The sequence below is a fragment of the Plasmodium knowlesi genome, assembly GCF_000006355.2.
Source record: "Plasmodium knowlesi strain H genome assembly, chromosome: 9".
Classification (NCBI taxonomy): domain Eukaryota; phylum Apicomplexa; class Aconoidasida; order Haemosporida; family Plasmodiidae; genus Plasmodium; species Plasmodium knowlesi.
In genome coordinates this window covers 1,997,743-2,016,660 of record NC_011910.2, presented here as the reverse complement: position 1 = coordinate 2,016,660, position 18,918 = coordinate 1,997,743, and the positions used below count along the sequence as shown (strand labels likewise).

The window sequence follows — 18,918 nt, the reverse complement described above, 5'->3', positions numbered from 1 at the left end:
ACGTATGGCAATGCTAAAAGATATAATTACACCTTTAAAATTTAATAGACACGTCAATTACAGATTTAAGAGACGCCAATTTTACTCATTCGCCTCTTTCCAGAAGGGGCTCTTTTTTTTTTTTTTTTTTTTTTTTTTGAGCTGATTTATTTACACCCAGAACAGACCCAGAAAAAAGGGTAACAACAATTCAATGAAGTAACCATTTTGTTCTTTTTTTCAATCATAATTTTTTCTTTTCCCGTAAACGGTCTCTTTCCTTTGAGGGATGTTACTTACGTTAAGCATTGATCCGTGTAAAACGCACAAAGTCAACCACGAACGAATTAAAATGGTGCTTCTTAAAGTTTGAAAGAAAAACAAAAAAAAAAAAAAAAAAAAAATTGAACAGCTTCCAATACCGCTGTGGATATTGCTATCCCCATCGCATCGACGCTTAAACGCGCGCCCTCAATTTCACTTAATCAAGAAAAAGGTGGCAACAAAAAACTGCAGCAAGCAAATGGGGACGAAGCAAATCAGCATCCTGTTCTTTTTTATAAACTTCGCCAAAATGAGGATGCAATCTGGTAAAAAAAAAAAAAAAAAAAAAAAAAAAAAAAAAAAAAAAAAAAAACATATACACAAGTATAATTGTGCACATATTTACATATGTACAAAATAAAAAAAAAAACGCACTTTATACTTCCGATGCCTTATGCAGCGCCGCAATTTACTCATTTCACGAAACTGCCGCATTTTTTCCCTCCGTTCACCATTCATATGCGCCATGCTTACTGTACGTGGACCAGACGATTGACCAAAGGGAAAATAAAAGCCGTAGCATTTGACAAGGCACGAGCAAATTTACGATGGAGGAAAAGACCAGCGGAAATTGGGCATAGCTAATGATGCATAAAATCTGAAAAAAGTGTCTACATTGGCGGTGAAAAGGGAAACAAGCATATGTCTTCACCCGTAATGATGAATGTAAGCACGTTTCCAGGAGGAATGTGCTCCTTTAAACATTCTCCACACAGTGACTAAGGCGAGACAACTATTTCTAATGATGAGAAAATAATATGTACCCCCCTCCTTACATATTTGTGTGTAGCAGCGATAAATTAAGGGAAACCAAAATATGTCCAAGGATGAAGGAAAAAAAAAAATATGCAAAGGTGTTCTTCTTGTCGGATATTTCCTTATCTAAAAATATAATTCTTGGGTAGAGCAAAACAGAAGGTGGCAGAGTGAATGCATGTACGCACACATGTTCATATGCGCGTGATCCTGAAAAGACCCACATTGTCAATAGCGTGACTTGAGACATTGCCAACAACGGTGGGGAAATCAGCTCCACCACAGTCAGCTAAAATTACATGGACAGTGTTATGTAGACAATAAAGGATCCCCATAAATCCCCTAAATGAAAGGAGTTAAAAAAAATAAAAAAAATAAATAAAATAAAAATAATAAAATTACACACCAAGACACTCAAAAGTGATATAAAAGGATATAAAAGAAAAAAAAAAAAATGCACAAATGTACTTCTGTCCAACTCCTTTCCCTCATTCATTTTCCAAAAAAAAACATTACATTTCTTTACGGTGTTATCGTCATCGTACTGATGAAAGCATATGTGCAATATCTTCTTGTAGACACTTTTTACGTCTCTTATCTTCGTTTCGATTGCAACGGTGAATTGGGAAAAAGAAAAAAAATTATACACATATACATATATTAGTAAAGCGGCAGAATGTCAGATGGCTGCCTGCTACAAAATGAAGAAGCAAAGTTATATTTCTCTTTTAACAAACTGGCTCGATTCTCCCTCATCCCTTCTTCGCATACATACACATGTGTATATGCATATATACACACTGCGCGCCTAATTTGCTAGCAACAAATTGGACAGTTTCCCATTTTTTATTTTTCAAACCACTGTGTCCTTAACAGGCTCATCCATGGTAAACTCATAATTCGTAAAATGTGGAACTATAAAAAAAAAAAAAAAAATGAACGTGTTACCACGGAGATATGCCAGCTTCGAAAAATTATATCGAACGGGAAGAACTTTTCAGGACGACCTGATAGTTACCTGTTGCCACCATGGTGCACACCTTTCTTGTTATGTTCACTTGTTAGATTCGGTTTGCGAGCTTTACGTGTCTGTGTCTATTATTTTTCTCACAGCTTAAAACGTATCCTGGTCGAGTGCACTTTCCTTTAGGTGTAAGATATGGTTCTATTCATACACATTAAGATACACATATGTACGAGTTTCCTTTTTTTTTTTTTTTTTTCAGCGCGCACGGCAAGTGAGTTCCCTCTGGGCTTAACCAACTCCACTCGCGCTGTTTCGCTCGTTCTTTTTACACATCAACTGTGCATTTCTTTTCATCGTTTTTTTCTTCTTTTTTATTAGAAGTTTCATCCCTTTGTGAATATTTCCACATGTTGTAATTTTAATTAAACATTTTTTTTTTTTTATGTGCAAAATCCGGCAGGGTTACCTAAAATTAACACTTATTCCGTTTTCCCTGCTTCACCCACTTATTATTATTATTTTTTTTTTTCCCCTTAATTTGTTCGCTTTGTGAGTTTATTTTTGCCTTATTTTGTTTAATTTTTTCCTTATGCATGTGTTATAACATGCCATTCTTGTCATTTTTAATTTCTCTTACAAGTTAACGCTCCATTTTTTTTTTTTTTTTTTCAAGAACGCGAATGGAGCGCATACAAATGTATAGGTACATACATGTATGCATTATACACAAGGATATATTTCCTTTTTTCTTTTTTTAAATCGATTAAATCCTCTAACAGGAACGGGAACTGCTGGAAAAAAAAACATTAAGGGAGAATTCCATTTTATGCTTTCACTAAATTCGCACAATTTTCAGACATTTCCTTTTTCTTTCCGTTCATATCCTTCCAATGAAAAGGAGTAATTTTTTTTTTTTTTTTTTTTTTTTTTTAAGTGCACTTATGTTAAATGGGCAAAAAAAAAAAAAAAAAGTCGTATGAAGATTACACGCATGTAGACATATGCTACCTAAGGAGGAAGGGAATTCCCTACTTATTCACAACGTACATATCACCATGTTGCAGCTGACATGGAGGTTAAATGGCCTATGTGCTATGGGAAAATGGAGTTCCTCTTCTGTATGCAGAAGCGCCGGAACGACCCGCAAGTCCATAAATAGGTGTATAAATACACACATGTGCACATGCCCACGAGCCATTTTCTCTCTCTAATAAAACATGCTAAAAGAAAAAAAAGGAAAAAGAAAAAATGCGAATAAATAGATGCACTGCTTTTTGTCATAAATGACATGTTAGCCGAATGAGGAAGCTCGATATCTTAAGGACACAAATTGAAAAGCCATTCAAATAGGTGTAATGAAATTTTAATATTTTAGGTCCCTAAATATTCCACCTTTTTAGCACTTTACACACATCTACATTTCGATGCCGGCACCCGCCATTATCATAACTAGCTCATTCGATGATGCAAAAATTGGAGCACTATCAATGACGCGTTATCCACCGCCTAAAGGAAAATAGTGCAATGCTACTTCTGAGAAACTGTTTTGCGTAATTGTAGGGAAATAAAAAAAAAAAAAAAAAAAAAAAAAAAAAAGTTAGTCCTTCCACCTAAGAGTGTACACTAACAAAAACGGAAGGGGTAAAAAAAGGATCATAAGGAACGCCCTTGATCCTCTGGAAATTTATTTTGTCAGAGGGCAGTCTGGAAAAAATGGCGCAAAGATGTAGATATATATATGTGTGCACATTTACCTATATAATTACGTACGCTTGTTCCCGCACCTCTGTAGAGGTATGTGCGTGCCGATATGGTGGCGCCGAAACAGCTGAGCAGAGCCCCGCGGGCATACCTTTGCCCAGGTGGAAACGACCAAAATGCACACTCATCTTCTATTTTCCAAAAAGGCGCCACAGTAGGCTGATCCCTTCATGAGGGAAGAGTACCTAACCGCACATTTGGCATTTAGAGCATTCCCGTTCTTTCCCCTTTTCTTGGTGTATGTACACCTAGGTGCCGTGTGCACATGGCAATCGAGCGAACACAGCAGGATGTTTTAAAAATGTGCCAAGGCGACTGATTACTTTTTCAAATGATGCAAAGGGATGGTGTAAAGCGGTAGGGATAAGTTACACTACGTTATGTTACGTTATACAATGTTACGTTATACAATGTTACGTTGTACAATGTTATGTTATACCCTGTTATGTTATGTTATGTTATGTTTTTTTTTTTTCTGGAAAGTTCAAAATTTTGAGTTTTCCATTCCTTTTGAATGACGGAAGACCGTACTAATTTCTCTACATTCCCCTCTTTCTCTTTTTTTTTTTTTTTTTTTTTTTTATTTCCATCATGTAATAAACTGTCAACGTTGTGTAGATACAATGTTGACGAGCATTTAAGCATATGTACACATGTGTGCACATATGAGCCTTTTTTTTGTATTTCCCCTTCAAAATTCTTTGTAGAATTATAAATCAAATAAGGGTACTACAACATCAGTCATTAAAACTCGCCTGTGTGTATTTGTTCTGTGTCTACATAGAACACGAACATGTACATGTGTAGGCGCGCAACTTATATTTTTCCAATTTTCATTTTTCGATCTCCGTTAAGGGTTTCCCTCACGGTTGATGTGTAGCAAAGCTGCAGCGTCCTGCTTGACGGCAACTGCTGCTAGCTTTTTTTTTTTTTTTTTTTTTTCTCCCAACCTGCTACGCTTTTTTCCCTTCTTGCATACCTCTCCTTTTTCTTAAAATGAACTGTGAAGACGAAAAGGAAAAAATTAACAACTCTGTGACGCCTTACACGGGCGAAAAGAGGAGCGAAAATAAACTGCCCTTTTTCAACGGATTTGATGACTTCAAAATTGATTATTCCTTCCACAAAAAAAAAAAGTCTACTCCTGGTGCAATAAAAAACTCATTAAACGATGGGAATGATAGCAGCTGGGATGATAAAAAAAACGATTTAAAAAAGTTGATTCAAATTATAAACCATAATTACATCGATAAACATTTTTATTTTAAAAAATTAAGCATTCATGATTTGTACAAAATATTTGTCTACTCAAATTTTTTAACAAAGTCATTAATTTTATATCCTTCTTTGATTCCTCATTTTGAAATCATTATCGAGAAGGTGAAAAAAATAAAAAACGAAGCTACCCTATCAGGAGTCGAGGATGACCATTTTGTGTTCCCACCCCTCGACTCACCCCCCCCCGAGGGTCATCGACTTGGGGAGAGCAGCTTCATTCAAAATGGCACCTTTAGCAGTGGTCCCGTTAAAAATGAAATAAATGAGGGGAAAAATGCCACACAAACCTCGGAAAAGAAAGCCCTTCTTGTGGGCATCGGAAAGGATTTCACCTCAAGGAACAGTTTAATATCCCTTCAATTAGACGAAATACAAAACGACATTGCGAAAGGTGAGAACGAACGAGGAAACCATTCATATCACACAAGATATAACCGTAAGGGGGAACCTACCTATGCGGGCAACACAAATTGTGACAAAATAAACAATGGATCCTTCGCCGACCTTGACGTTATAGATAAAAAAAATTCCAACTGTAATTACAACAGACATTTAATAGAACAAAAGGAAGACACACACCTCTTTCCATATGAGGGTCCGTCTAATTATGCACCTAAAAATGGAGATATACAAAATGTTTCTCACAACACTAAAGCAAACGTGAAGAGCCCATATGCTATCCATCATAACCACACGAAGAATGCCAACTGTGAGTACGACCAGAATAATAGAAATAATGCCATAGGTAGAGAGAATCCTAGCGTGTCCATTCCATCAGTTGATAAAAATGTTCGTGTTTATAAGAACATAAATGAATATGACATAATCGAGCTCAAAATAAGCGCTTCTTTTAACAACAAATATATATGTCGCTATATAGGTAACACTTCGCTAGCTAGCTAGCTACAGGCTATTTGTACTTTTTTTTTTTTTTTTTTTTTTTTTTTTATACTAAGCCATAGTCGCTTGTTCCCCTTTTCGTACTAATACTTTTTCTCTTTTCCTCCCCACAGGCATCCACAGCGGAATGACGTTATACAACATACACAGATGCATCTGCATATGTTTGGGAGTCAAAAAGGAAGACACAGATAATTACTTGCACGTTTTTATATTAAACAATGGAAACATTTATGGGAGCGGAAAAAAATGCAGCGTTAGCATCATCAGGAAAATTCAGATAAACACAGATCGGCACATTACCTTCAAGCACATAGTCAAGACCCCACTGTATCTGTACAAGGCAAAGGACGCAAGTAAAAACAACTTTTGTAACAATTTTTCCGTCAACAGCGCGAATACGTTCGATGATAAGGCCTGTGCAAATGGGGGGAGTCAGTATGGCGCAGAGAGCAATCCAAACGAGGGGATACACAGCGAAAATGAGAGCAGTCAAAATAGTGGCGATCCAAGCGAAAACAATCAGCATGATAGCAACCCAAACAGTTATGACCAACGCATCGGTGATGCCAATCTGTACAACTCAGACCCCCCCAACAGAAACATGGGCGCCAATATCAACCAAATGGATTTTTCAACCTTTGGGCAATCCAGGAATAGCCAAGCATTTGTAGAATCAAATGCAATGCCTAACTATGATATGCTGAACACAGTAGACAGTGTAGCAGAGATGAACCATTGCAATGTTAGTACACCCACATTAGGTTTCATTGGTAAGGAAAACAAGTTTTCGAACTTAATCAACTCACCAAGCAGCTTTTACAATCATGTGAATACTAAGGCACCTTACAACGTTAGCAATAATATTAGCAATAACGGAAGGAGTATGTGCGGCGAGAATCTAAACAGGGCGGCATGTAACAGGATCATGCACATTAGCCACAGTAGCCAACTAAGTGAGACACTTACAGTGGAATATCTCCGTAAAAGCGGAGTCGCCAAAATAAATAGTGGCCATGCGAACGGTGGTAGCGTAAATACCACCTGCCTCTACGACCCAAGCGAAAATAACATCAACTTAAGTAACTTCCCTATTCAGACCAAGAATACGAAAACTAACGAAGAAACAAATAATTTACGCTTGAAGGAAGACTCAAATAATTCCTCCTTGAACGAATACCACTCCGACTGGAAACAAAAAGATGGTCTAGAAGTAAGTGAAAATAAGGAATGCTATGTGAAGCATCCACCTTCGCGTGAAAACTACGCAGGAGAGGATGCTCAAGAAATGGATGATGACGCCACTGCTGAAGATGATTACAAAAGGGAAAAATGCAAAAAGAGACAATATCACAAAAATTGGCACGATCAAAATGGAAGCCATATTACCCCCCAAAACGGCAGCCCTTTGCTCAGTAACGAATCTACCCATGCAGGCACAATCCAAGCAGACACAATCCAAGCAGGCACAATCCAAGCAGGCACAATCCAAGCAGACACAATCCAAGCAGGCACAATCCAAGCAGACGCGACTCATACACACGAGCAACATCTAAACATGTCGTGCGAAGAATCACACAATGTATTATCTCCCAAAACTGGTAGAGACACTTGTTACCTTTACACGAATACCCAGGAAGAAAAACCAAGCTGCATGTTTAACACAATTTCGAGTGACGGCAACTCATACAAGAATGCCATGTCTACCATCTCACCTACAAAAAGTGATCGCCCTTTCCATGCCTCCAATAATTACAGATTCAGCGCACAACAGAATAGTACCCACAGTTATCATCCCAATGGAATGAAAACACCTGAACAGCATGAATTCGAAAATGAGGAGCCACAGTCAAATTATCCTTATTCTATAAATCTGTCACCCCAGTTTAGTGCCCATATGAAATTCAATCCCGCACTTAGCATGCACAATTTGGATGAAAAAAATGGGATACAAAGTAGGCAGATCATGTACAATACAGGCTATCAAACAATTGATGTTAACTGCCAAAATGCTGATCCCTCGACCTCTTTTTTCTATCCCACCAGTGTTCTTCCCGACTATCCCTACAACCTAAATGGGTTAAATACTCCAAATTATTTCTTTTACAAAAACGGAAATGACCTCACTGTTCATGCTAAGAATTCGCTACCCCCCTACAGCTACAACGATTCCATGCACAATGAAGGGAACCACATGGAGTATCAAAATGTGATGAACAACAACTTTATTGAGAGAGACATTTCCCATGTTAACAGTCCAAATTGGTACATCCCATATGATCATTTGTCCCAATCAAACAATGCCACATATGCAAATAGATCCACAACGAGCTCCTACATGGACAACTCATTTGCAGCTTCTCCACTTGATGACACTGTCAATCCCCATCCGGCAAAACAATACTGGGGTAATATGAAATATGAATCCGTCGATTCATCTAAGAGCTGCAAAAATAAAGACCAATCAGAAAATTTGGAACAAATAAAACAGAATCACGTTGCTGAATGTGGTGGTATCACACATGCAGAGGATAACGCCATGACAAATATACCACGAAATAGCGCTAGAGACATGACTGAAAATTATCCCCCCTGGGAAAATTACAATTCCACATCTATGACGCATCTAAGAACCCATTTGAACAGCGAAATGGAAAGTCAAGAAAATCTTCCTGAGGTCCTAAAAAAAACAACTAAAATATTGGGGAACGAGTCGCCCCCAAATTGTGTTGAACCAGACGCCTTACAACGTCATCCAAGTGGGAGTACCCCTGAGGAAGGCGAATCGAATCGAACAAACGAAAGTATCGCAAAATATTGCATAAGAAAGGAAGATTCATGTAGAGAAAAATACCCTTTGGAAGATGCAAAAATCTACAAGGACGTACAAAGTGGAAGCAACCCCGAAGGTAGTAAAGAAGAAATGAATGACAGAGAAAAGATCGGAAGGAACAGCGAAGCACATCAAGATGACGCAGAGGAACTTAAAAAAGGGCAACTGAAGGAAGGAACCCAGAAAATAAAGCATACCCACCCTGTGGAGGAAGGAACAAAAAACGGAGATACGCAAAAAGGGAGTGAACCCCCCGAGGAAATTATCAATAAGGATTGCGAAGAAGAACCAAGCAATTTTATCAACAGCAAACATACGGCTGAGAGAAAACAAAGCGGAACTCTGGATGCTTACATCATGGGAAATGATAATGCCAAAGATGGGGGAAGATCCAACCCTGTAACATGCAACACCGCATGTGAAGGAAAATTTGAAGATGCTACACATGCCCAAGTGATCCACCAGGATGCCAACAAAAAAGGGAAATTGTTCCCAATGGAAAATGCGCCCATCTGTAACATTTCAAACAGATACAATGATGCTAAGAATACCACCCCCGTTAGAACAGAACAAAACGAACGTTCCAATTTTTACAACACTTTTAGCGATACCGAATGTGGAACGAATGGAGAAAAATCACAACAAGAGGTTGGGTGCAGCCATACAGGAAAATCTCACCTACAGGAGAAGGAGAGGAACGAACAGGATTATTCATATTTACAAAATGGACACTACAAATCAGCGGATACTTACTCTGTTTGTGAACCAAATGGAAGCAATTCCTCCCACATCTATTTTGTTCAAAGCGAAAGTATAAAAAAAGGCTCTACATATGAGAACACGCATTATGAGGGGAAAAATATGCAAGAGAAAACGGAAATTCTTCGAACATCCACTGAAAATTCAAGGAACAAGGAACTAGAGCACTTTAGCAAGTTTAATGAAAAGAATGGCCCAACCTGTGGAGATTCACCAAGCCGAGAAAGGGATACAAAACCCATTCCAGGGAGCGAACAAATGGAATCAAATGAACAACATAAAGATTCAACAATGGACCAAAAGGAGAATTACGAAAGAGATGTAAAAAAACAAGGAACTCAAATGATTCTCAGAAATGACAATTTTGAGGAAAACAATCAAGGTAGCCATTTTTTTATATCTGATCAAAGGGAAGGCATTCCCTCAAAAGGCTTTACAGAAACGGAACAGCTCATTCTAGAATACCATCCTCACTTAAATGAAGAACTCAATAGTGATGAAGATTCCCCTCCGTTGAACGACAAAAATAGCTATTTGCACCATATGCAGAAGATGGTTCTAATTAATCCACACGAAAAAAATAGCAGTTGTGTTACCTTGGATATGCCCAGTAGACCCATACATGCAACTGAAGTTAGCGAATTCGAGAGAGAAGACAAATCCAATTTGTGTTTCCAACAAAATGAAAAAGGAGACTACAAACAATGGAAACATAAATTATATAATGAGCATTTTTACACGAATAACAAAATGAATTATCTAGAAAGAAACATCACACCGTGTTGTAGTACCTCCCCAAAGACCAGTGTTAATTCCATCCCAAGTGAGTTCACCGATAATTTTCACAAGACTAATCTTCTGGCAGATTACAACCCGTACAGCAAATGCACCAACGATATTGTAAACAAAAATGAATATTCGCTCAATTTCGAAAATAAAAATAGTGCCTATCATAAGACGTCACTTTATTTTAAAAATGATCCTTCAAATACAACATGTATCCAAGTGGATAATGGAGAAAATTACCAGGGGATAAATTACCATAATCCATATTACATGAACATGCTACCGATGAATAATGAAAATGGGATAGACTTCGTCAACCAAGGGAAGCGCTACGCAAATAATGGAAGCCTGCACACCACTTCGAATACTCTTATGACCGTAGATACGGCAATGGACACGACCGATTATATGCACAGCATCAAACATAGCACTCCACAGGGAAGTCCCCACAACACTGAGCGTAGTAGTGAGCATGACAACCAACAGGGTAACCAACAGGGTAACCAACCGACTGACCAATCGATCAACCGACCAACCGATCAACAAACCGACCAAACGACCGATCAACGAACCGACCAACAAACCGACCAACGAACCGACCAACGAACCGACCAACAAACCGACCAACAAACCGACCAACAAACCGACCAACGGAGCAAGCCCCTTAACGCCAACGCAGGCGGAAAAGAAGACGCCACCTACTTCCCCCATCTCAACACCCCCGAACAGGTCAACGAAAACTATCAGCACAGTTCCTATAACATTATGCCAAGTGAAAGGGAGATACCGGAAAAACACCCATTCTACGTTGGCTCAAATTCCTTGCCTAAAGAGGCCGATGAAACAAAGTATACTTCCCCCCTGTGCGAAGGGCAGAAAGAAAAAATTATACAAAAGGAAAATTTCGAGGTTGATAAATGTAGACAAGGTAAGAACATCATAGTGGGCTCGAATCAGCAATACGTCAATCATGGTGACGGAGAAATGACACACAGCGACCAAAATATTTACCCCAATCCTGCATCTGCCATGCCATCTTCCCCCCTTTCTATAATCGGTGAAGGTGTGAATTGTCAGATTCAACATGTTATGGATACTTCACTTTCTCCATGTGAATACGAGTATAGTATGCAAAAAAATACCCAGTACGATCAACGCGATTTGTGCGGTGCACAGAAGCAAAATTACCACCCACCATACTCTCAAAGTGATAACCCCATAAACAGTTACAATGATTATTCGTACGATGCTCCTACCTACATGATGAATAGCAACGCGAATGAATATTCCAGCACGTTCAGAGTGGGTAGCCTCAGAAATGCAGACAATAATATTATGAAGGAAGATACCTACTATGGTTGTTTGAACGAGGGGGGGTACCTAAACATTAATGAAGCAGGGAGGCAGAGCACAGCGGTGGGTGTGGACACCTTCATGCATGTGGACGAAATGAGACAAAGAGGTTGCGCTACGACACATGAGATGGGTTCTAATCGCTATGTCGAAAACATGCCCCATGAGGAGGATATCAATTTGAAGCACCTGCGAGATGATAACATCACGATAAACGAATGCATAAATTCTGCTTACGAAAAAGGAGGAAAGCAAGGAAGAAGCGAACATAAGGAAAGGGATAATGGACAAAGCGAAAAGGGTTGCGAACAGAGCGAAAAGGCTAGCGAAGGGGGCAGCGAGCAAAGTGAAAGAACCTTCGAAGAAAACAAATCGAGCTTCTCCATGCTATACCTATTTGGAAAAGTAAAGTTCAATATCAGCATCATAGACATCATTCATAACAAAACAAATTCGCATGACCTTCTTTGGGTCCCCAGGTGTTGCAATGGAAGCTACGGAACATTCTTAAAAAATAACTACCTAAACGCGAACGAAATAGATAAGCACATACCGGAAGAACACATCGATATCGATTGCATAAATCTCAAGCTTATGGAAACCAGGTTTAGCAAAAATGTGGCTAGCTCAAGAACTACCAAAAGGAAAAGGATGATTGACATTGACAAAACAGTTTTGCACTTTTACAAAGAACACATTAGCGAATTTTTCAACAATAAAAATAAAATCATTAGACTGACTAAAAAATTGTGCAAGTATAAAAAAAAGAGGAAATATAATAGCAGCGATGGTGGCAAGGGTACTGGCAAAAGTACCCCCAAGGGTACCACCAACGGTACACCCAAAAGTTCCCGAACGGGCGACGAGGAAAACAACGCCAACCCTTATGGAACGCCCAAATGTGGAATCAGCAAGACGCCCCATAAAAATAAATATAAGGGAAAAAAAAACGTAAACCGCCAGGATTCGCTCGGCGAAGACACCAAGGGGGATCCCAGCATGGACGGTGAATATCCTGCAGAGCGCAGCGAGGAAAACGACGCAACATGTGACCACCAAAATGACGCCCTCAATGAGTCAGACGCTTATGTGGGCAGTTACTCTCCCAATTACATCGATGACCAGGCGCACGCCAACTATTATCACCAACCCAGGGATGACAACAGAGATTACTTCCACTGCTACATGCGGAACCAACTCAGCGCGAACCAAACCCATCCAGCAAATGCAGGCGAACACAACTACCTCCTTAACGAAGACGTCACCACAAACATCAACAGAAACTTAAACAGAAACTTAAACAGAAACGTAAACAGAAACGTAAACAGAATGGCAATACAGAATGACCTGCTCCAAGAGGAGCAAACCTTTAACGATCCTTTCGCTAATAACATGTTAGGCGATATGGCAACCCGAAACCTAAGTAGAAATAACTTTTTTCCAAATATAATGTATCACAATTTTAGTGAACCCAGTGATGTTCTCTCGACACATTATCAACATCATCATGAAATGGGAGCCTATGCAAACATGCATGAGGAGGGTCACCCAAATGGCAGCGTCCTCAACAGCCTTCCTCCAACCACCTACTACGACCAGCCGACTAGCCAATATTTTTTTAACAACAATCCAAATGCCTTTAAATCAAACTATGCAAATAATGCAAGTACACGAAAGGGAAGAAATCAGAACAAATCTCAAATGGGTTCCTTCAACGGTAACAACGCTGACCACGCAAACAACGCTGACCGCGCAAACAACGCTGACCGCTCAAACAACGCAAACATGCAGAATGCACTGAACTTATCGCAGATACTTGATGGGAATAATCATTTTATTAACATTTCTAACACGTTTATTAACACAAAATTTGGTAAAGAGCTTCACCAGACGAACGACCTGTTGGCCAATCAAAACAAATTCGATTTGAATGTTATGACTGGCGGGTTAAATGCGAACCCGTTTACGCAGTAAGGTGTGCAGAAAAGTGTGCTCGTAGGATCGTTCAGGTGTGTGTCGGGTCGTATACAGATAAATATCTAGTGAACGAAACAGCATCACATTCCTTTATATCGTATTCCTTTACATGGCATAGTTCAAATGGATTGAATCACCTAGAATCTTACACAACAAGGGGGTTCCGCTCATACTTTCCTTGCCGACCCTCCTGCATGGCTCCACTCGTCTGAGCAAAAATGATATATTGAATTTTCCCCCTAGTTAAATTTCAACTTTATTTTGCTCACGGTGCGTTTATACATGCCTACAAATATATGTATAGGTCAATTTAGACAGTGAGAAAACGCATTACAGGCAATATCTCCTTCTTTTTTTTTAGTCCAATCGCTCCATTTTTTTTTTTTTTTTTTTTTTACGTAATATGTAATTCAATTTACAAAGTAAAATTACGAAAAGGAGAAGTTTTTCCTCGAAGGAACCTCCAGTTGGGGGGAAATTCAACTTTTTACATTTTCCTACGCATCGTACACTAATACGCTCGTGCGGATAATAAGACTCATCTCCCCAACGGATTTCCAATTTAAGGAGAAAAAAAAAAAAATGCCAATTGGGGGGAATTATTACCTTTCCATATAACATGGAGAAGCTCTCCTGCGAGAAACATCACCATGTGGAATACTTTTCGTACGCATCTCCAATGGTCTCCTAACGTGTTCCGTTTCGTTGCCTTGTTTTTTCATGTGATTATTTTCCCTTTTCACTGCTCCTCCCTTCGGCGAAGTACCTAAAAAATGATCGCAAGACAAGGAAAAAAAAAAAAAAAAAAAAAAAAAAAAGATGAAGACAAAATAACCTCAGTAGTAACATTATGCTTGGAGGGAAGCACCCTCTCGGCAAAGTAAATGAACTTTCCAAAAAATCTGTATATACCTTCTTACACTTCATAGTATGTCCAATTTATTATGCGATTCTTGACGAATTCGCGTGTTAGGGGCATCCACACGGATGATGCGCTCTTGGGGGATACATCTTTGTCCACACATAAGTACATGTGCGTTCTTAAGTAAATGCACATGTTTCGTCACATGCTTGCACGTCACGTAGCGTCTGTCGCGTACCGGTTACCACCGTGCGCTCAATGTAGTCACCATAAATGAGTCACCATAAATGAGCCACCCTAATTGGCCCGCCCCAAAAATATCGTACAGACAAATGCACACCTAAAAATGGACGATCACATCAAGGTCTTTCTGCGTATTAAACCTAACGTGGAAAATCTGTCCAAGTTAAAAACAGAAGACTGTGCCATATATAAAGTTAACAATAACCAATTGCACTTGTATGAAAAAAAAAAAAGTTACAATGATACCAGCGAGCTGAACACCAAGACGTTCAACTTCAATCACATTTTCGATGTAGACATTCATCAGAGTGATGTATTTGACTTGATAGGAAAGAATCTCGTTAACAACTTCATGAGTAAGTGCTCTTTCTCTTTTATTTTAATGCATCGTTCTGTTGTATAGTATTAATTGGGCATATGTGAATACCTCGACCCGATGCATTTCTATTGAAAACGCTCCTTTTCTCACCACTTCCTCCTGCACAAGACGGATACAACAGCTCCATCTTGGCATATGGAAACACAAACAGTGGAAAGACGTACACCCTCTATGGAGACGGGACCGATTCAGAGAACAGGCAACACCACGGACTCATTTACTTGTCGCTCAGCTACTTTTTCCACTTGCAAAAATTGAACAAGGCATGTTGAAAAAAAGCAACACCTTGATCAAAGCGTATGCGCATATGTATGAACTCATGTGTATAATTGTTCAAACAAATTCCGATGCCACTTCTTCCTTCGCCTACCCATTTCTTCCCCTTTTTTATCTCCCCTCAGAACACTGAAATTTCAGTATCCATAGTGGAGATATACCTCGAAAAAATTAGAGATTTGGGTAAGGCCCATTCATTATCACATTTGCTCACATTAAACGAATAAGGACATATTCACGGAAAAAAAAAACAGACATGAAAACGGACGCAAAGAAAAGACACATTCATCAACTCTGCCTATTCTTTTTTTTTTTGCTGCACTCCATTTCCCCCTTCAGGAAAGATATTCCAACTGTCGCAGTTGGCCACGACCACCGATGATACCATCAAGTATTACTCACAGTTTCGTGATAACATAATTAGAGAAGACGAAAAGGGAAATGTTAAAAAGAAAGAAATGAAAGGAAAAAAAAAATAATAATAAAATAATAAAAGAAATAAAAGAGAAAAAAGAAAAAAAATCATGAGAGGCAATTAAAAAAAATTGAAAAAAAAAAAAAAAAAAAAAAAACCTTTTCCTGCACACCCCCTACCCCCACTACATAATTCCAGACGTACGTAGAAAACATCACGCTGCTGCCCATAAAAAACATTGACGATGTAAGTGGAGCATCCGAATTAAAAATGTGTCCAAAATAGTTTTCTTATGTGGAACATATTCACACACATGCATATTTATCGCCCAATGCATGTAATCATTTCCTCTTCAACGTATTTCCCCCCTCGTTCCACCATCCTCAGGTCAAGAACATTATAAACCTATGCTTTAAGTACAGAAAAACACACGCCACCAGAAAAAATTTGGTATCCTCCAGATCCCATTGTCTCTTAACAGTTTATCAACACCGACTCGCCAAGTAGGACCCTCCTAATAGCAGCTCTGAACTGCATTTTTTTTTTTTTTTTTTTTTTTTCCATCACTTTAGCCAATTCTGTTGAAGTCGATGTACATTTTCATGCCTAAACGGTAACTCAACTTGGATGTGCACACCTCCCCTACTTCCCCATTCTGCAGAGAAAAGGAACTAATATCTCAGATAAACTACATCGATTTGGCGGGATCAGAAAAATTTAACGACATAGAGTTAGGCTTACTAAAAAAAGGAGAAAAAGGGTGTCATAAAGAAAGTCTAATACTAATATATAGAAGTATACGCACTTCTTCCTCCCCGATAAATACACGTCGCCCCCTTTTTTTTTTTTTTTACCCCCCCCACAAAGGATGGTCAATAAGAAGGAACTCATAAACATCAACAACACATTGTCCGTCCTGAACAGAGTTATAATTGCGCTAAGTACACAGAACAAAATCGGGAAAAATTTGGACAAAGCAAAAACAATGGATGAATTAAAAAGTGAAGCCTGCTGTGTTCCTACTGTGCACATTCCTTATAGAGACTCCAAGTTGACGAGATTACTAAAAGTACTATCTTCAAAAAAAAAAAAAAAAAAAAAAAAAAAGGAAAAAAAATTTTCCTAAAAAGGAGGGAAAATTGTCATTCCTGTCTGGTTAAAAAGAGCGAATGGTTTCTATTTACAGAATCAACTTGGTGTAGTGTTGCTTCTCCTTTGCGATTTCTTCCGAACAAGTGCAAACGACTTTTTATCCTTTCCTCTCCCCCACACGATCTCCCTCAGAATAGCCTCAACGGGAACTCCTTCACATATATCCTGATATGCCTAAACCTGAACAGCCACAAAATAGAAGACTTCATAAACAGTCTAATATTCGCAAAGAGGTGCAAAATGATTAAACAGAAAATAAAAAAAAATAAAGTAGCCAAATATTCATCCCAGTCGGACAGGACCAGAAGTAACTCCTCTTCCGAAGAAAACTCCTACGAAAGTTTCGATTCCAATGGTGAAAATTATCATTTCATAGCTCAAGAAAATAATAAAAACATTGATTTGTACCATTTGGACACACTTGCTTACAACAAAAGAAGGAACAAATACAGAGCACCAAATAATAGAAGTGATGCAATGATGAACAAACTGCTAGTCCTATTCACCCACATCATTAAAAAGAAATACAATGACTTAGTTAAACAGAAAAATTATGTAGCAAACAATTTAATTAAAATTATAAAGTTTGAGGAAAACAATCAGGAGGAGTTGCTCAGAAATAAAAATTATTTCAAAAAAATTTTGAAAAAAAAAAAAAAAGAATTACTCATAAACAAGGAGCACTTAAATCGTCTTATTAATGCAAAGGGAGTTAAAGCAATAAACCTGAGAGAACATTGTCAGGGTGAAATGCGTGCACACAAACATGTGGTAGAGGATATAGAAGGTCAACTCAGTTTAAACCTTCCCGATGGGTTACATTCCATGGACATTAAAGGCGTGGAAGAATATACTTCGACCGCTGTCCAAAAAGAAGAACAAAATTTTGTGGACCAAGGGGGGAGTACCACCCCCGTTTTGCATAATGACGCTCGACAAAGTAGTCCTATAAAAATTAGTGAAAATGAGAACACGGCTACACTCGACATCGATAGATCCCCCGTACTCGGTACCGCTTCCTCTCCTTCCACTGATTCCCCCACCGAAGGCACAAATGACATAAAACGAACACATGCAGACATCGATGAACTATTCCAAATGGAGTTAAATAAACTGAGTGAAAAAATAAAAATGCTAATCAAATTAAATTTTCAAAATATCTCCCTATTTACAAACATTGACACGTTAGCAACTATTCTTCAAAATGTGTACCAAAAAAAATACAGCGTCGTCCTCAGGAACGGGAAAAAAACACTCAACATTACAAATTACAATTATGATGAATTTAAAAAATCGTGCGAGTTTTACCCCTCATCACAGTCAGTGTTGGATAATCATACTTGTGAGGACGACGCGCGTATAGAAGGGCTTGACATAAACATAGTTTCCCTGTATAGAAGGATAAACGGGAAAAAAGCGACACACATGGTGGTAGACAGCTAGCCAAAAGAAAAAAAAAAAAAAAAAAAAAAAACACATTTTAATTGCATACCATAATTTTCCCTTCCAACGTTATACTTTCTTCACCGCATGATGAATTCCATTTGGTTATCCCCCTGTATCATCCCCAATTGGGTATTTCCTCCATATTAAGCTCTTACTACTTTTTTCGTTTTTAATCAACATTACTGTGCCTCCTTTTGAAATATTCGTTCATGAGTTTGTCCAATTTTTGCCATGCACATGATAGCCAATATGAATTGCACACAAGGGATTTTTTTTTTCTCCCAACCTGCTACGCTTTCTTCCCTTCTGCTACCTTTTTCGTTTAATGCCCTCGAATTGGTGAGAAACCCAAATGAGGACGCGTATGACCGACCTGCCTGCACGAGATTGAAAAGATCTAGTCATGCTCAAATGTCGAGGGGGTGAGAGAAGCTGATAAAACTGTTTACAAAAAAGTCTATCACATTGCGTT

The 18,918-nt window shown here is 38.6% G+C and overlaps 3 protein-coding genes across 3 annotated transcripts; 2 read left to right on the top strand and 1 right to left on the bottom strand.

Annotated features, from left to right (window-relative positions):
• Positions 1–456: 456 nt before the first annotated feature.
• PKNH_0944700 (protein YIPF6, putative) lies at positions 457–2,090 on the bottom strand (the record flags this gene model as incomplete). Its single annotated transcript, XM_039114078.1, has 7 exons — positions 457–566; positions 778–914; positions 1,080–1,199; positions 1,359–1,401; positions 1,576–1,657; positions 1,919–1,974; positions 2,078–2,090. 7 exons carry the CDS (start codon positions 2,088–2,090, stop codon positions 457–459), a joined length of 561 nt encoding a protein of 186 aa, XP_038969699.1.
• Positions 2,091–4,783: 2,693 nt separating this feature from the next.
• On the top strand, positions 4,784–13,670 carry PKNH_0944600 (conserved Plasmodium protein, unknown function; the record flags this gene model as incomplete). The annotated part of the gene is made up of 2 exons (XM_002259433.1): positions 4,784–5,945; positions 6,079–13,670. The coding sequence occupies 2 exons, from the start codon at positions 4,784–4,786 to the stop codon at positions 13,668–13,670; spliced, it is 8,754 nt and encodes a 2,917-aa protein (XP_002259469.1).
• A 1,211-nt stretch (positions 13,671–14,881) lies between these two features.
• Positions 14,882–18,443, top strand: PKNH_0944500 (kinesin-like protein, putative; the record flags this gene model as incomplete). Its single annotated transcript, XM_039114077.1, has 9 exons — positions 14,882–15,134; positions 15,266–15,420; positions 15,559–15,616; positions 15,773–15,876; positions 16,047–16,094; positions 16,236–16,351; positions 16,510–16,578; positions 16,716–16,917; positions 17,133–18,443. The coding sequence occupies 9 exons, from the start codon at positions 14,882–14,884 to the stop codon at positions 18,441–18,443; spliced, it is 2,316 nt and encodes a 771-aa protein (XP_038969698.1).
• Between the last annotated feature and the right edge of the window lie 475 nt (positions 18,444–18,918).